This window comes from Leucoraja erinacea, chromosome 18 (genome assembly GCF_028641065.1).
Source record: "Leucoraja erinacea ecotype New England chromosome 18, Leri_hhj_1, whole genome shotgun sequence".
Classification (NCBI taxonomy): Eukaryota; Metazoa; Chordata; class Chondrichthyes; order Rajiformes; family Rajidae; genus Leucoraja; species Leucoraja erinaceus.
Genome location: NC_073394.1, coordinates 25,247,942 through 25,264,006, shown reverse-complemented (window position 1 = coordinate 25,264,006; position 16,065 = coordinate 25,247,942). Strand labels below are relative to the sequence as shown.

At 40.5% G+C, this 16,065-nt stretch overlaps 1 protein-coding gene across 1 annotated transcript in view; it reads left to right on the top strand.

The window, feature by feature from the left end:
- Nucleotides 1–16,065, top strand: part of LOC129706006 (titin-like) — a 174,445-nt gene that overhangs the window by 123,481 nt on the left and 34,899 nt on the right. Inside the window, 5 exon segments of the mRNA XM_055649976.1 lie at nt 613–882; nt 1,414–1,686; nt 4,229–4,495; nt 7,761–8,036; nt 14,217–14,489. Of these exon segments, the coding sequence (XP_055505951.1) occupies nt 613–882; nt 1,414–1,686; nt 4,229–4,495; nt 7,761–8,036; nt 14,217–14,489 (1,359 nt within the window).

Genomic DNA, 16,065 nt, shown 5'->3' with positions numbered 1-16,065 from the left:
TCTCTCTCACCTTAGAATTTCACCAATAAATTAGGACGACAGATGGCGCAATGGGCTAAGTGTTCGGCTGGCAACCTGAAGGTGACCGGTTCGACAGTGTGTACTGTCGTTGTGTCCTTGGGCAAGACACTTCACCTACCTTTGCCTGGGACTAGAGACGGAAATTAGCTACTGATTGGCTACAATCTCGCATATTTACATGCAAATGTTAATTAATATGCACTGTCCCTATAAACAAAACATTATTATTATTATTAATTACACACATTTTGAAGAGCCTTTCAAAAAGCATTAGATGTTACAGAATAACATTTAAAACCTTGATCAATAGTGTAGACACATTTCCAGGCCTGCTTTTCTTAGTAAGGATTGATAACATGGATCCGTCAAGGAAATGTGCAGTCCCTTAAATTGTTCACACAGAACAAAGAGTACAAAAACGCCACAGAAGTTCTGCGGGGGAAATGCAAATGTAATGAACATTTGGCACCATCTGTTTTACATTAACCATAATATCTGAGCCATTGTAGGTTTCTAAAGTATATTTATCGTCAGTAATAGGTTTGCCTGGAGCATTTCATCAATAAAGTTGTTTTTCTTTATCCTCTACAGAACCAAATATGGTGAGCAACGTACAAATTGTTAAGGTTGATACCACCTCTGTAACTTTGAATTGGACACAACCAATAGAATATGAAGATAACTATTCATATCTGGTATTGACGAAAGAAAGTTTGAAACCTGCCAACACTCAAAATGTAACTGTAAATATTGAAAATGCGACTCTGACAGACCTGACCCCTGGAATCAACTACACCTTCACAATTATAACACAGGTAGCCAACATCCAGGCGGATGGCGTAGAGATATCCAGCTACACGCGTAAGTTGTGCAGGCTATGGCTTCTCTTTATAGTAAATTATAGGAAAAAATTAATTTACAGTGATGAAAACACCCACAAACTGGAAGCTAGTTTGCTGAACACCACCACTCTACGGAGAGTATCTGTCATTTTAATTTTCTGTGCTATTCCTGCTCTGCCTTTGGCTGCTTGCACTATTTCAGTGGTGAATGTAAGCTTGATGTATACCAGCTCATCTTTAAACTTGACTTGAAATGTTCTTTCCTCAGATACAGCTTAAACTGCTGATCCGCGATCCCGCCCCCCCCCCCCACCCTTTTTTTAATTTTTGAGCTTAACATTTGAGTATGTGCAGAATTTAGTTTAGTAGTCTTTCTAATACATTCTTATCAGTTGCAACCCCATTCAAGATTTACTCCTCTGCTGAGATGTTTCTGTGTTTTTATTTGGTGAATAATATTACTTTCCTCACATGGAACCGTACGTTCCTGCCAAATAAGTGTTGAGTCTCAATCCTCCTGGAAGACTTAAAAACTTTTTTAATTCCTCAGAACCTGAACAGATACCAGAAGCAAACATCACCGTGAGTAACAATGGAACGGTGGACACGTTGTTAGTCTCCTGGAATGAACCACCTGGCAACGTAGAGATGTACTTTGTTGTTGTTGAAGACGTGATAAATTTGGAAAAGAAAATCGAGAGTACCAAAGTCACGTCTACGGTAGAATTCCCTGGTCTTCGACCTGGCCGGGTGTACAATGTCTCAGTGATTACAAACAGCGGACCGTTTAATGTAACCTCTGGGAATGTGCAGGGCATAACAGGTATGTGGAATATGGGAAGAATAATTTCAATTGAATTTGTGTTACACATCAGAAATTGCATATGTTGAACACTTTCTTAAGCATCCTTTGCCAGGTTTAGGAAGTTAAATCACCGTGAATGACTAATTTAATCTGTTGCATTTCACTAGCACTAATTATTTGATCCAGATTTTGTTTTGTGGGTTGGTGGGAAAGAGTTTTGCCCAAGAAGAAAGAGTAGAAAATTATAATTGTTTGACATACTACTTTAGGTTGTCCCAAAGCAGTTGATAATCAACATAGAAATGTAGTTTACTGAATAATCAAAGTATCAATTATGAACACTGTCCCATTCTCACTAAGTGCTGATTATTAATGAGGTTTCTCACTTATGTGTCGACACATCCTTGTGATTGGATGCGCGTTGATTCATTTGATTGTAATTGATCACAATGCTAAGCACGCACTGCGGGTTGCCTTGAAATTTGGTTTGATGCTACTGAACCTTGTTTTATTTCAGTCTAAACAAATAAAACACATACAGATAAAGAACGCGATTTAAACCTGTGCATTTAAAATGAGACCATTAACTGCTCTTCACCTTTCCATCACATCCACCCTCATAAAGGATGGCACTGTGGCGCAGTGAGTTGCTGCCTTACAGTGCTTTCAGGGCCAGAGATGTGGCTTTGATCCCAACTACGGGTGCTGTCTGTACGGAGTTTGTACATTCTCCCCGTGACCACAAGGGTTTTCTGCAAGATATTCGGTTTCCTCCTGCACCCCAAAGACGTACAGGTTTGTAGGTTAATTGGCTTGGCATAAATGTAAATTGGCCCGAGTGTGTGTAGGACAGTGTTAATGTGTGGGGATTGCCAGTCAGTGAGGACTTGGTGGGCCGAAGGGCCTGTTTCCATTGCTTTATCTGCAAACTAAAGTAAACTATAAAATGTTTGTTTTCCTGATTTTGATATTCTGATTCCAGGCCTTTGTCTTGGCCACCTTTACTGTGCTTCAAGTTGATGGTGCATTTTTCTAAAAACAATTTGTGAGCAAGTATTGGAGGATATTCTGAGGGATGGGTTATGCAGGCATTTACATGGGCAAAGGCTGATTTGGGATAGTCAGCATGGTTTTGTATGTGGGATGTCGTGTCTCACAAATCTGATTCATTTTTTTTGAAGACGTGACCAAAAAGGTTGATGAGGGCAAAGCTGTAGATGTTGTGTACATGGACCAGTAAGGCGTTAATCAAGGTTCCGCATGATAGGCTGCTCTGGAAGGTTAGATCGCATGGAATCCAAAGAGAGATAGCTGAATGGATAGCAAATTGGCTCCATGGAAGGAAGCAGAGGGTAATGGTGGAAGGTTGCTTCTCAGACTGGAGGCCTGTGACTAGTGGTGTGCCTCACGGTTCAGTGCTGGGCCCGTTATTGTTTGTCTTCTACATCAATGATTTGGGTGAGAACATAGGGGGCAAGATTAGCAAGTTTGTTGATGATACAAAAATTAGTAGTTTTGCAGATTGTGAAAATGGTTATGAATGATTGCAGCAGGATCTGGATCAATTGGCCAGGTGGGCGGAGGAATGGTTGATGGAATTTAACGCAGAGGTGAGGTGTTGCATTTTGGAAATTCGAACAAGGGCAGGATATACACAGTAAATAGGAGGCCTTTGGGTAGTGTTGTAAAGCAGAAGGATCTAGGACAGGGGTCGGCAACCTACGGCCACCGGGCCGAATGCGGCCTCAGGCGTATTTTTTTCCCCGTAATTATCCAGCCCGCAAGCTTCCGTCGTCTATGGTACCGCCTGGGTCCGAGGCCGCGGTGCCCAGGCGCGGTGACGCAAGGAGGCCTGCGCTAGTGGACGCGATGGCGGAGCCACGGATGCCGATGAGTGTCAAGCTCTGGCTATACGGCAACCTGTGCAAAGCCGCCTGCACGGCCGCGCACCTTCCGTGTCTGGGCTTCACTGTCGGGATCGGGGTTGTCAATAGGCCGGGGATGAGTGAGTGTGAGTATTTGAGCCACCACCTTCAGGACAGAGCCAAGCCAATGGTCCGTAGGTATGCCGTGTTCATGAGCGCCAGTAACTAGGGGCCAGTGCTCCATGTGGAGTCCTCGAAGAGGCGGGATCTGTGTGAACACGTGATTTGATGCCTGCCATCCGGGACGGGATGGGGCGGGATCCATGTGTACATGTGATAGATGTGGCCCGCCATCTGCTCACAGACACGCGTCCTGGCCCCTATGCAGAATCATGTTGCCGACCGCTGATCTAGGAGTACAGGTGCATGGCTCCTTGAAGGTCGAATCGCAGGTAGATAAGGTGGTCAAAAAGGCTTTTGGCACTTTGGCCTTCATCAGCCAGAGTATTGAGTATAGAAGTTGGGAGGTAATGTTGCAGTTGTATAAGATATTTGTGAGACCGCATTTAAATTGATGCATGATGAATTGATTCATATTGGAATCAGCGTTTCCAAATAAGAAATACTAAACCCTTCAAAAATCTGCATATATTAGTACCGATTGAAACCACTGTGTACTTTCTTTCCCCTTTCAGTTCCAAACCCTCCTGGTGCTATCAGTGTGTTGAACTTCAATACCAGTTCTATCTCATTAAACTGGGGAGCACCTGCTGATATGGATGATGGATGTTGTTCCTTCAACGTAATCTACACCAATGGTTCTACTACAGAGACTGTAAATGCACCTACAAACGCCACCACAATTCAAAACCTAATTTCTGGGACGGAATACACTATTTTTGTGGCTACCGTTGGACCTGGACAACTGCTGAGTCTAAATCAGTCGATCAAGCACTTCACCAGTAAGTGTAATAAGGACAGTGAAAATGAAAATGTTCATGTTATCAAAGTGAATCTTAATACAAGAGCACTTTGCAAGGTGTAGTTCTCTTTCAGCGAGTCCTTTGCTATTTCCTTACAGTGGAAAATATTGTACTTGCGTGAGTATTGAACTTGGATATACATGAAAGTACATCTTGCATCAATTTTCTCATCAGTTAATTGTCTCTTCAGATCATTTTTTTAAATAATGTGTTACCAATGACTGTCTAATGAGATGGGTCTAATTTACAAATCTATATTTGAGCCAAAACTGTATTGAGATTAAATAACCATATGAGGGATTCTGAAGTCAGTCTTTAGTCCATTCACAAACTGCTCGAGAAACTCAGCAGTTCAAACAACATATGTGGAAGCGAAGGCTTAGTCATCATTGCAGAGTAATTCACATCATAAGGAATTGACCCAAAACATCATCTGGTTTTGACAGATGCGTCTTGACCCACTGAGTTCCTCCAATATTTTGTTTTATGCACCAGATTCCAACATCTGCAGTCTCACTTGTGTCTTCATTCAATTCATGTCAAGTGATTTCATCTAACAACTGAGCACTTGAGATCCAGCAAAAACTCTGGACCTTGCCTTATTCCCCTTATAATGCTGAGGAATTGTGACTGTGCTGCAATTTCCTCCTATAGCCACAGCAATGCCTCAGTTTACTCTGGTATTTTATTTAATTCACATGTTTAATCAATAATGTTTTATTATTAATGTTTTTTGTATCATTCCTAACTGTCACAGTATGTCATGTTGTCACTTGAGGGCAGAGCACCAAGGCAAATTCCTTGTATGTGAATACTTGGCCAATAAACTTATTCATCATTCATTTCCATGCTGATCTTGAGGATGACCTTTGATTCTGTACCCTTTTTACAAGCACTTTGCTACCTTGACATTCAACATGATAAGTACAAATCAATAAGCGTATGGAGAGAGCATAGTGATAATTCCACCCCCACATAGTCAGTGGGAATTAGGGGAGCAGATGTGTACAGAGATTACAGATATCTGGAAGAATAATAGGGAATCATTAGTGGGAGATTTTTTAACTTCCATTATATTGACTTATCACCTGCAGTGCAAAGGGTTTAAATATGGTGGTATTTGTTAACTGTCCAAAAAGGTTCCTTCATTAATATACAGAAGGCACAGCAATGCCATCTTCTGTCTGATTCTCTACGTCGGGGAATATTGTGGAGCAACTGAGCAGTATCAGTCGGGGAGCAGTTTGGCTTGTAGGAAGTAGCGTGACCTTGAACTGTTTACAAATGATCAAAATGGAAATCGAGTCATCTTGGTAGGAAGCTAGGGAAGAAATTGTACTTGCAGAGATATGTGCGTCATCTTTAGATCAAGTTCTGGAAGGTGGCTTGGGTCAGCTAGGTAAGTGGGTCAAGGATTGGCAAATGGTGATCAATTCTGATAAGTACAAGGTGTTGGGAAATCGGTTAGGACTTTTACAATGAATGCTATGGCCCTGCAAAATGTTGTGGAAATGAGGAGTCTAAGTGTTAGAGATAGACAAGATGGTCAAGAGGAGTTTGGCATGCAGGCCTTCATCTGTCAGGGCATGGCGCAAGGAGTTGAAATGTCACATTGTATAAGACATTAGTGAGGCCACACTTACAGTATTGGGCACTATTTTGGTTACCCTTCTTTATGAAAAATGTGATTAAGCTGGAAAGAGTGCAAAAAAGATTGACAAGAATGTTGCTAGGGTGGAAGGAAGAGGTTGGACAGGCTAAGACTTTAGTCCTTGGAGGAATGATCTTATATGGGTATGCAAGATCATGAGGTGCATAGGTAAGAGTAATGCACATAGTCGTCTTCCCAGGTAAGAGGTATCAAAAACTAGAGGGTATTGATTTAAGGTGAGATAGGAAAGATTTAAAAGGTGCCTCAGAGGCAACTTCTTACACAGACGTTGTTGTGTTTCTGGAACGAGCTGCCAGAGAGAGTGGTTGAAGCAAATACAATAAAAACAATTAAAAGATTTTAAATTAGGAAAGATTGAGGGGGATATGGGCCAAATTTGGCCAAATGAGACCAGCTTAGATGGCCATCCTGGTTGGCATGGAAAGCTGGGCCATAGGACCTTTTACATCCCGTATTACTATATGACTTTAAGTCAAGATGTGCCTTTGTCATGTTTAAGTCTGATGCTATGTTTGTTTGTTTTTTCTGTGTTTATCATGCTGGTTTGAGTCAACCACATGCCTTATCATATCTAATAAGCATGTTGCTCTATATCAGGAATTGCCTATCGTCGAGGTGAATGACAATGCAGAATTCCTTCCCTGTGTGGGCATTATTCTGTTTTACAGGAAAATTGTAAAGTTTCATTGTCATAATAAATGATACTGGCTTTTTATTCAAGATTTATTTCACAAACTTAATTGAAGTAACATGCACATTGGGAATTAAATTCTGCTTTCCAAATTATCAGTCCATCCATCTGGACTATCAATCTAGTAACATAACCACTCTGCTGTTATATCTGAACTAGCAAAACAAACCAGGCAATTCTATTAAAACTAGTACAGAAAGTTGAGCTCATGATCATGAGCAACTGGGAATATATATCAAATACTACCAGCATTGTGATATGCTCATGATGAATAGTTTTGCTGAATATTAATGAACAATTGACTTGTGCCGGCTCCTGCAAATGAGCTTTCTTGGTTCTTGAACAGTGCTGATGTTTATCCCTTAAAGTTGTACTTGCAGTTCAAGTTTCATTTCATTATTCTAAAACTTGGGTAGGCAAATTAATAATTCTGGTGGGTTTTTAGCAAGTGAAATTCCTTTTGTGTTCTCTTGATTTCTCCTTTTGTCAATTTTTGGTTTTTATAGGCAGTTTATTTGATGAATGGGATATCTAAGGCTGTTACACAAGCATAATGATGGGCACAGATAACTTAATTTCCCATTGCCTAAAATATAACAATAACATGATTTTACCGCTGGCATTTTGTCTCTCATGTTGACCTGCTGGTTGTAATCACTGAACAAACTGCACTTTTCTACTGTTGTTTTTTAAAAATCAGTCTATCATTTGGATTACAAAGAGCACTTATTGGGTCGCTAATATCTGTACAGAGATATGTTTGCATTAACTCTAACTTGATTTAGTTCTATTTTTGAAAGTTCATCCAATAGGTCTTTGGGTTTGCTATGTCCATACTAAATGTTAGCCAGAAAATATGTTTTCATTGTTTTTATCAACAGAGCCAAACCCCATTCGGAACTTGCGAATACTGATATTTAGTACAAGCAGCATTACCCTAAAATGGACAGAACCACAGGAATATAAAGAAGTATACACATATAGAGTGGTGACAGAGGGAAACCCAGCACCCACAAATGGCAATGGAAATAAAACCACAAATGATAACAATGTGACTGTGGAAGGACTCACATCTGGAACCAACTACAGCTTTTCTGTTACCACACTTGCCGAGGATGGTACTCCAGCAGAATCTGTCGATATAGCCAACTACACAGGTAATCCTCTGGCATTTGAGAATCAAATTAACTGCATAGAATTGGCATTTAATGTTCAAAATAAGAAGTTTGTTCTCATTTAACATTAAACCACTCAATGTAGGGTTCCGGTATTCATTTCTCAGTCTTTCAGTCTTTCTCTCAGTCTGGGGATGATCAGCCATAATCACATTGAATGGCGGTGCTGGCTCGAAGGGCCAAATGGCCTACTCATGCACCTGTTGTCTATTGTCTTTCAGTTTGTAATTCAACAGTGGTTGAAACTGTTATTATCAACATGGAACAATACAGCACAGGACCAGACCCTTCATCCCAACATGTCTAAGACACTCATGATGTCATCTAATTAATCCCATCTACCCACATATGGTCCATCTATTACTTGCTTGTTCATGTGGCTGTCTAAATGCTTCTTAAATGTTACCATCTTATCTGCTTTCACCACTGCCAACGCATTCCAGGCATCTCATTTTCTCTGTGTAAACAAATAACTTGCCCCACACTTTCCCCTCTCATGAGAAAGAGGGGGTGTGGAATGTTTTAAAATAAGAACATTCAGGTGGATAAATCCCAGGACCTCTTGAAATGTACCCCAGAATACTGTAGGAAGCAAGGGAGGAAATTGTTATGGCTTTGTTTGAGATCTTCGTATCATTAAATCATAAAAGATAGGAGCTGAATCAGGCCATTTAGCCCATCAAGCCTACTTCGCCATTCAATCATGGCCATCTCTCCCTCCTAACCCCATTCTCCCGCCTTCTCCCAGAACCCCTGACTAATCAAAAATCTATCTATCTCTGCCTTAAATATATCGACTGAGTTTGCCTCCACTGCCTTCTGTGGCAAAGATTTCCACAGATTCTCCAACCTCTGCCTAAATAAATTCTTCCTCATCTCCTTCCTAAAAGAATGTCATTTAATTCTGAGACTATGACCTCTAGTCCTAGACTCTCCCGCCAGTGGAAGCATCCTCTCCACACCCATCCTCTCCACACCCATCCTCTCTACATCCATCATCTCCACACCCATCCTCTCCACGCCCATCCTCTCCACACCCATCCTCTCTACATCCATGTCATCTCCACACCCATCCTCTCCACGCCTATCCTCTCCACCTCTCCTCTCCACGCCCTCTCTCCACGCCCATCCTGGAAGCATCCTCTCCACACCATCCTCTCTTCCATCCTCCACACCCATCCTCTCCACACCCATCCTCTCCACACCCATCCTCTCCACACCCATCCTCTATACATCCACTATCCAAACCTTTCATTATCTGAACGTTTTAATGAGACCCCCCCTCATTCTTCTAAACTCCAGCGAGTACAGGCCCAGTGCTGTCAAATGCTCATCATATGTTAACTTACTCATTCCTGGGAGCATTCCTGTATACCTCCTCTGGACCCTCTCCAGAGCCAGCATATCCTTCCTCAGATATGATGACAAAAATTGCTCGCAATATTCCAAATGCTACCTGACCAGCACCTTATAGAGTCTCAGCATTACATCCCTGTAATGCTGATAAACGGACTTTGCCCCCTGCCAAAGTATTGCGCACCAACCACCAACCTGGACACACTGCTGCAGAGCCACTGTCGTGCCGCTGCCGATCGAAACGCCTGTTGATGTTTAGTAGAGAGTACTAAAGAGAGTACGAGTGTTTAATTTGTTCATGATATATGTATTTTTATTTCTATTTATTTTTTACTGCACACTGAATGGACACTGGTTGAGCAACGTTTTTTTGTTTCCTCTGGGTATGTGAGTACTCAGGAAAATGACAATAAAGATATACTATACAATACTATACTGTTTCTATATACCAGCCTTCTAGAAATAAATGATAGCATTGCGTTTGCTTTCTTTACTACGGATTCGACTTGCAGATTAACTTTTTGGGATTCCTGCATCTGCATTCCGTAGTTTCTTTGCACCTCCGATTTCTGGAATCCCTCCCCGTTTACAAAAGAATCTACTCTCTAGCCTCTCTAGCCAGTGTTGTTCCTTTGTTCAAGAAGCGTAACATGGGTATTCCATGTTATGACAGATTGAGCCTTGCATCAGGATAGGAAAATTATTGAAAGAAGATTATCCACATTTGGAAAAATAATGTATATGCCTCTCATAATTTTATATACTTCTATCATGTGGCTCCTCAACCTCTGATAGTCCATAGAAAACAATTCAAATTTGTCTGATCTATCCTGCAATTTGGGCAACATCTCGGTGAGCCACTTCTGCACTCTCTCCAAACCTTCCACATCTTTCCGACTAAATGGCAACCCGAATTACAACTCTCCAAATGTGGCCTAATCAAAGTTTATACAGCTGCAACATGACTTGCCAACGTTCATACTGCATGCCCTGACCATTGAAAGCAAAGATGCCTTGCATCTACTTTACCATCCTATACACTTATGTTGCCACTTTCAAGAAGCTATGAACTTGCACCCAAAATCCCCCTCTATATTAATGCTCCAAAGGGGGCCGGCTATTTACTGTATACCTTTCTCTTGCATTTGATCTCCCAAAATCTATCACCTCACACTTGTCTGGATTAAACTCCATCTGCCATTTCTCCGCCAATCAATTTACAATCATGCCGTATCCTGTAACAACCATCATCGCTATCCACAATTCCACTAATTTTCATGTTGAATGCAGTTTCTAATCAGACTACCTACATTTTCATCCGTTATTTATGTTAGAAACAAGGGGGGTCCCAGCTGTGATCCTTACAGAACACCATGGTGACAGACCTCCCATCAAAATAATACCCACCACACTTACTTCTATGAGCAAGCTGTGGACGACCCTCATCCATCTATCAAAAACATTCAAATCAAATTTGTGAGACCTCCCCAGTGCAAAGCTGACTATCCTCAATAATCCAAGTATTTCCAAATGCAAGTAAACCCTGTCCCTTAGACTCCTCTCCAATAGCTTTACTACAACCCATTTTAGGCTCACTAGATTATGATTTTCTGAATAATCCCTAATGCCATTCTTAAACAAAGGATCTACATTAGCTATTTTTTGAGACCTCTCCTGTGGCCTGTCTTTGTTGACACCCCAGCTTACCTCTCTTAATACCCTGTAAATGGATTCTATCAGGCTCTGGGGACAAATCAACGATTATTTTTCTAAATACATCCAACATCACCTCCTCCTCCTTGATATCATTATGCCCTTTAATATCATTATATCCTTCCCTGATCTCACTCATTATCCACGCCCTTCTCCTTGGTGAATACTGCAGCAAAGTACTCATTTAGCACCACACCCATTTTCTCTGGCACCATGCGTAAATTCCCTTCTTTCAACTTGAGTGGACTTGCGCTTTTGCTAGCACCCTCTTGCTCCCAATATACGTATAAAATGCCTTTGAATCTCCTTAATCCAACATGCTCCCTTTAGCTCTCCTAATTCCTTGTTTAAATTATTTCCTGCTTCCTTTATATTCCGCAGGTGTCTTATCTGATTTCAACTTCCTAAACCTTACATATGTTCACTTTTACGTTTTGCCTAAACTTACCTATGGTTCCAGAACTTTGCCTTGATTCTTTTTCATCTCTCGGGAACATGCTAGTCCTGAATTCTTACCAGCTGACATTTAAAAGACTGATTTGCTGTGTCTTTGAGGGACAGACAAGAAAAGGTTGCTGCATCTAAGTTTTCTTTGGTGGACTTTGCTGCAGAATGTGTGGAGACAGCAGATGAGAGTTGTCAGGATTGACATGTGTTTGGAATACAAGATAAGCTAATAAATAGCAGCATGAGCAACTATATAATAAAAAATAAAATGGGTGCAACAGTGGTGCAGCAGTAGAGTTGCTGTCTTACGGCACAAGTTACTTGGGTTCCATCCTGACTATGGATGCTACCTGTATAGTTTATACGTTCTCCCTGTGACCACATGGGTTTTCACCGGGTGCTTCTGCTTTCTCCCACACTCCTAAGACATGCAGGTTTGTAGCTTAATTGTCATCCATAAAATCATCCCTACATGTGTAGGATAGAACTACTGTATAGGTGATCGCTAGTGTGGACTCTGTGGGCCAAAGGACATTTTTCCACACTATATCTCTGGAGTCATAGTGATACAATGGGGAAACAAGCCCTTCGGCCCAACTTGCCCACACCGGCCAACATGTCCCAGCTACACTAGTTGCTTGCGTTTGGTCGATATCCCTTCAAACCTGCCCTAAATTAAATTAAACTGTGATATAGCTACACATAATATGTGTATAATCAGTACACATGCGCATGAATGAGGTATTACTGAAGTATCTTTGAATAACTATATCTCAATATGTTGTATTGGCATCAGAGAGTATTATTGCTCTACAATGTATAGCATTCACAATCAATCACAAAAAGTTCATATCTCCATAATTGCCTTTTGAATTTACGTGAGGCAAAGATACAACCAAGGAGAGAATTCCCAACCTGGACATGATATAAATTAAATCATTGGTGCAGGCTTATGAAAAGGGACTGTGAACCATATGAGTTCATCATTTAGCATCAGTTTAATAGTCTTTAAGGTGTAGAATTGTCTGAACTGCATTTGAAGCTCCAGTTGATGATACCGTGCATGGCATAACCTGTGATTTCCAGCCCATGGGGAAGAATGGAAAATGGTTTAAGTAGTTGCTCATGGCACTGCCATCCATCCCAAATATCAGGTGAAAAAGATTTGACAGATGCACATAGCTGTAGCAGCTAACATTGAAGTATTTGTGTTCAATATGAAAAAGGATGGGATCTACATTGCGTTATTTCCTTTTTCGAAGCAAGGTTTAATGAAATATAAACTTTAAATAATGTATCGTGTAACACTGAGATCCTGTAAGATATCTTAAATTCATCAGCTCAAAGTAGTGTTAAGAAGTGTAATTTAGGAAATTATGGACCAGTAGATTAACAGCATTATGGGCTGGAATTAACATTTCAGTCAAGACCTCATTGTAGGTATGTTGCAAAGCCTACCTGAAGCGTCGCAGAAAATCTGTCCCAGCCCGATTTTGGCGCCGTTTAGAGGGGGGCGGGTTTTTAAAACGCGATTTCCCCTAGGCTGTTCAAATCGATGATGTTCAGCCTAGTTAATTATTAACGAAAAATCGCTGGAAGATTCCGTCGCCTTAGCTATTATTACTTTTAAGGGCTTTATATAATTGTTATAGTAGTTTAAAAATTAACCTCTAAACCCCCGACCGCCGGCAACGGGTCGGATCTCATACAGGGGACAACAGAAGGTAGGCTGTTTATTTTTACATTATAAAGGGCTTCTTAAGATCCCTTTATACAAAGTTTAAAGTTGCAAGTAGCTAATTTTGGGCCCACTTTTTCCCGCAGTATTTTTCTGGGCATTTGAGGGCACAAATCTACCACAATGTGTACGTTCTAAACCAGCACGTTCACAGGATCCCACTAGAAAGCTGATTTAAATTTACTTTAATTTACAGCAATTGAACACTAAATTCCTTCCATTTGGCCTATAAATTAATGTAAATTAGATTTTAAAATCATGTTTTATTGTGAATTATTTGTGAATATTATTTGGGCACTTAGGCTATTTAAAAATGTTAATCATTTATTAAGAAATAGATAGATGTTTAGATCTAGTAATTGAAGTTTGAAATTAGCTCCAATTGGGTAACTAACTAATTATATGCTTTAATTTCAGGTCATCCAAGTAAGATTGTTTTATATGTGTTTCAGAATGCTTCAATCTATGATAACTGAAAATCTCATTCAGTTCTCTTAATTTTTAAGAAAGTTATGGGCTTTTGACTGTCCACGATCACAGCTTTTTTGTTATGTCCATAGAAAATCAATAGGGAACAAGATGCTAATTTCCGAGTATGAAAATGGCCATAACTTTTTAAATACTTGAGATATGAAAGTGAATTAGGTGTCAAATTAAACTTCTTTTTATGTTTTATCTGATGGGATAAATTGCAGACTAGATTTTTTAATTCTCAAAATTTTGTAACATTGCTGCTCATTGGAGCTGAAAATGGTTCAATTTGTAAAAGATGTTAATCAATGCTGAAAATTGGAAGATTGGAAAAAAAGAACAAAATGTGGGGTAGGATATTTCCAAATCCTATTCACTGTGTATAATTGTAATATTATCTTGCTTTAATGCACTTATCTTGCTTTATTTTTGCACAGAACCTGTGAAAATACCATCTGAAAACATCTCTCTGAGCAATGAGAACAGAACTGATACATTAAAAGTTTCCTGGATCCTCCCACCAGGAGGCGTTGAAAATTTCACAGTTGAAATAAAAGATAGAGGAGGATACCACAAAGCTAACACTGTGGGACATTCAGTAACCGAACTGGTATTCAGTGACCTACGACCTGGAAGGTTGTACATTGTAACAGTGGCAACAATTAGTGGGCCTCATCAGATAACCTCAGATAATGTTTCTGAAGCCACATGTAAGTACAATATATTACAAATAGCTTTAGTATCTGAATGGTTTTTAAATTATAAATGGAATATAGTACAGAAATAGTTTCCCCTGGTCTTGACCTGTTAAATCTCACCCTCGGCAATATCAGCACACGTATAACCACAATTTTCCTAATTCAATCTCGTAATTAGACAAGATTAGTTTTTTGACCACGTTTACATTTCACATGACAATGCTGCCCCTCCACTGTCCAGTTTCTGAAGGTTTCACTGATCTCTCCTGTAATAAACAGAGACCTACTGTTATTAGCTTACTATTGTTTGATGCACTGGGCCTGTACTGGCTGGAGTTTGGAAGAATGAGGGGGGACCTCATTGAAATACAGAATAATGAAAGGCTTGGATAGAGTGGATGTGGAGAGCATGTTATGTTTCCACTAGTGGGAGAGTCCAGGACTAGAGGTCATAGCCTCAGAATTAAAGAACGTCCTTTTAGGAAGGAGATGAGGAGGCATTTATTTAGTCATGGGTGGTGAATCTGTGGAATTCTTTGCCACAGAAGGCTGTGGAGGCCGTCAGTGGATATATTTAAGGCCGAGATAGATAGATTCTTGATTAGTCAGGGGTTCTGGGAGAAGGCGGGAGAATGGGGTTGAGAGGGAGAGATCAATCAGCCATGATTGAATGATGGAGTAAACTTGATGGGCCGAATGGCCTAACTCTGCCCCTATCGCTTATGATCCTATGATCTAAAATGTTTTGGTTTGTTTAAAGAAAAAGCATAGACACTTTGGATTGCCTGTCTAAAGTTGCAAATGCTAATTCTACTTTGTCACGAGTTGTAATTTCATTTAATCAAGTGAAGCTTTCAAGTTTATTTTATGAACAGCTGCTTGCCAAAATCTCACTTGATTAAATGAAATCACAACCAGTGACAAAATAGAACCAGCATTGAAACATCAGTCTGAAGAAGGGTTTCGGCCCGAAACGTTGCCTATTTCCTTTAGTCTGAAGAAGGGTTTCATAGAAACATAGAAACATAGAAATTAGGTGCAGGAGTAGGCCATTCGGCCCTTCGAGCCTGCACCGCCATTCAATATGATCATGGCTGATCATCCAACTCAGTATCCCGTACTTGCCTTCTCTCCATACCCTCTGATCCCCCTAGCCACAAGGGCCACATCTAACTCCCTTTTAAATATAGCCAATTAACTGGCCTCAACTACCCTCTGTGGCAGAGAGTTCCAGAGATTCACCACTCTCTGTGTGAAAAAAGTTATTCTCATCTCGGTTTTAAAGGATTTCCCCCTTATCCTTAAGCTGTGTCCCCTTGTCCTGGACTTCCCCAACATCGGGAGCAATCTTCCTGCATCTAGCCTGTCCAACCCCTTAAGAATTTTGTAAGTTTCTATAAGATCCCCTCTCAATCTCCTAAATTCTAGAGAGTATAAACCAAGTCTATCCACTCTTTCTTCATAAGAGTCCTGACATCCCAGGAATCAGTCTGGTGAACCTTCTCTCTATGGCAATAATGTCCCTCTATGGCAATAATGTCCTTCCTCAGATTTGGAGACCAAAACTGCACGCAATACTCCAGGTGTG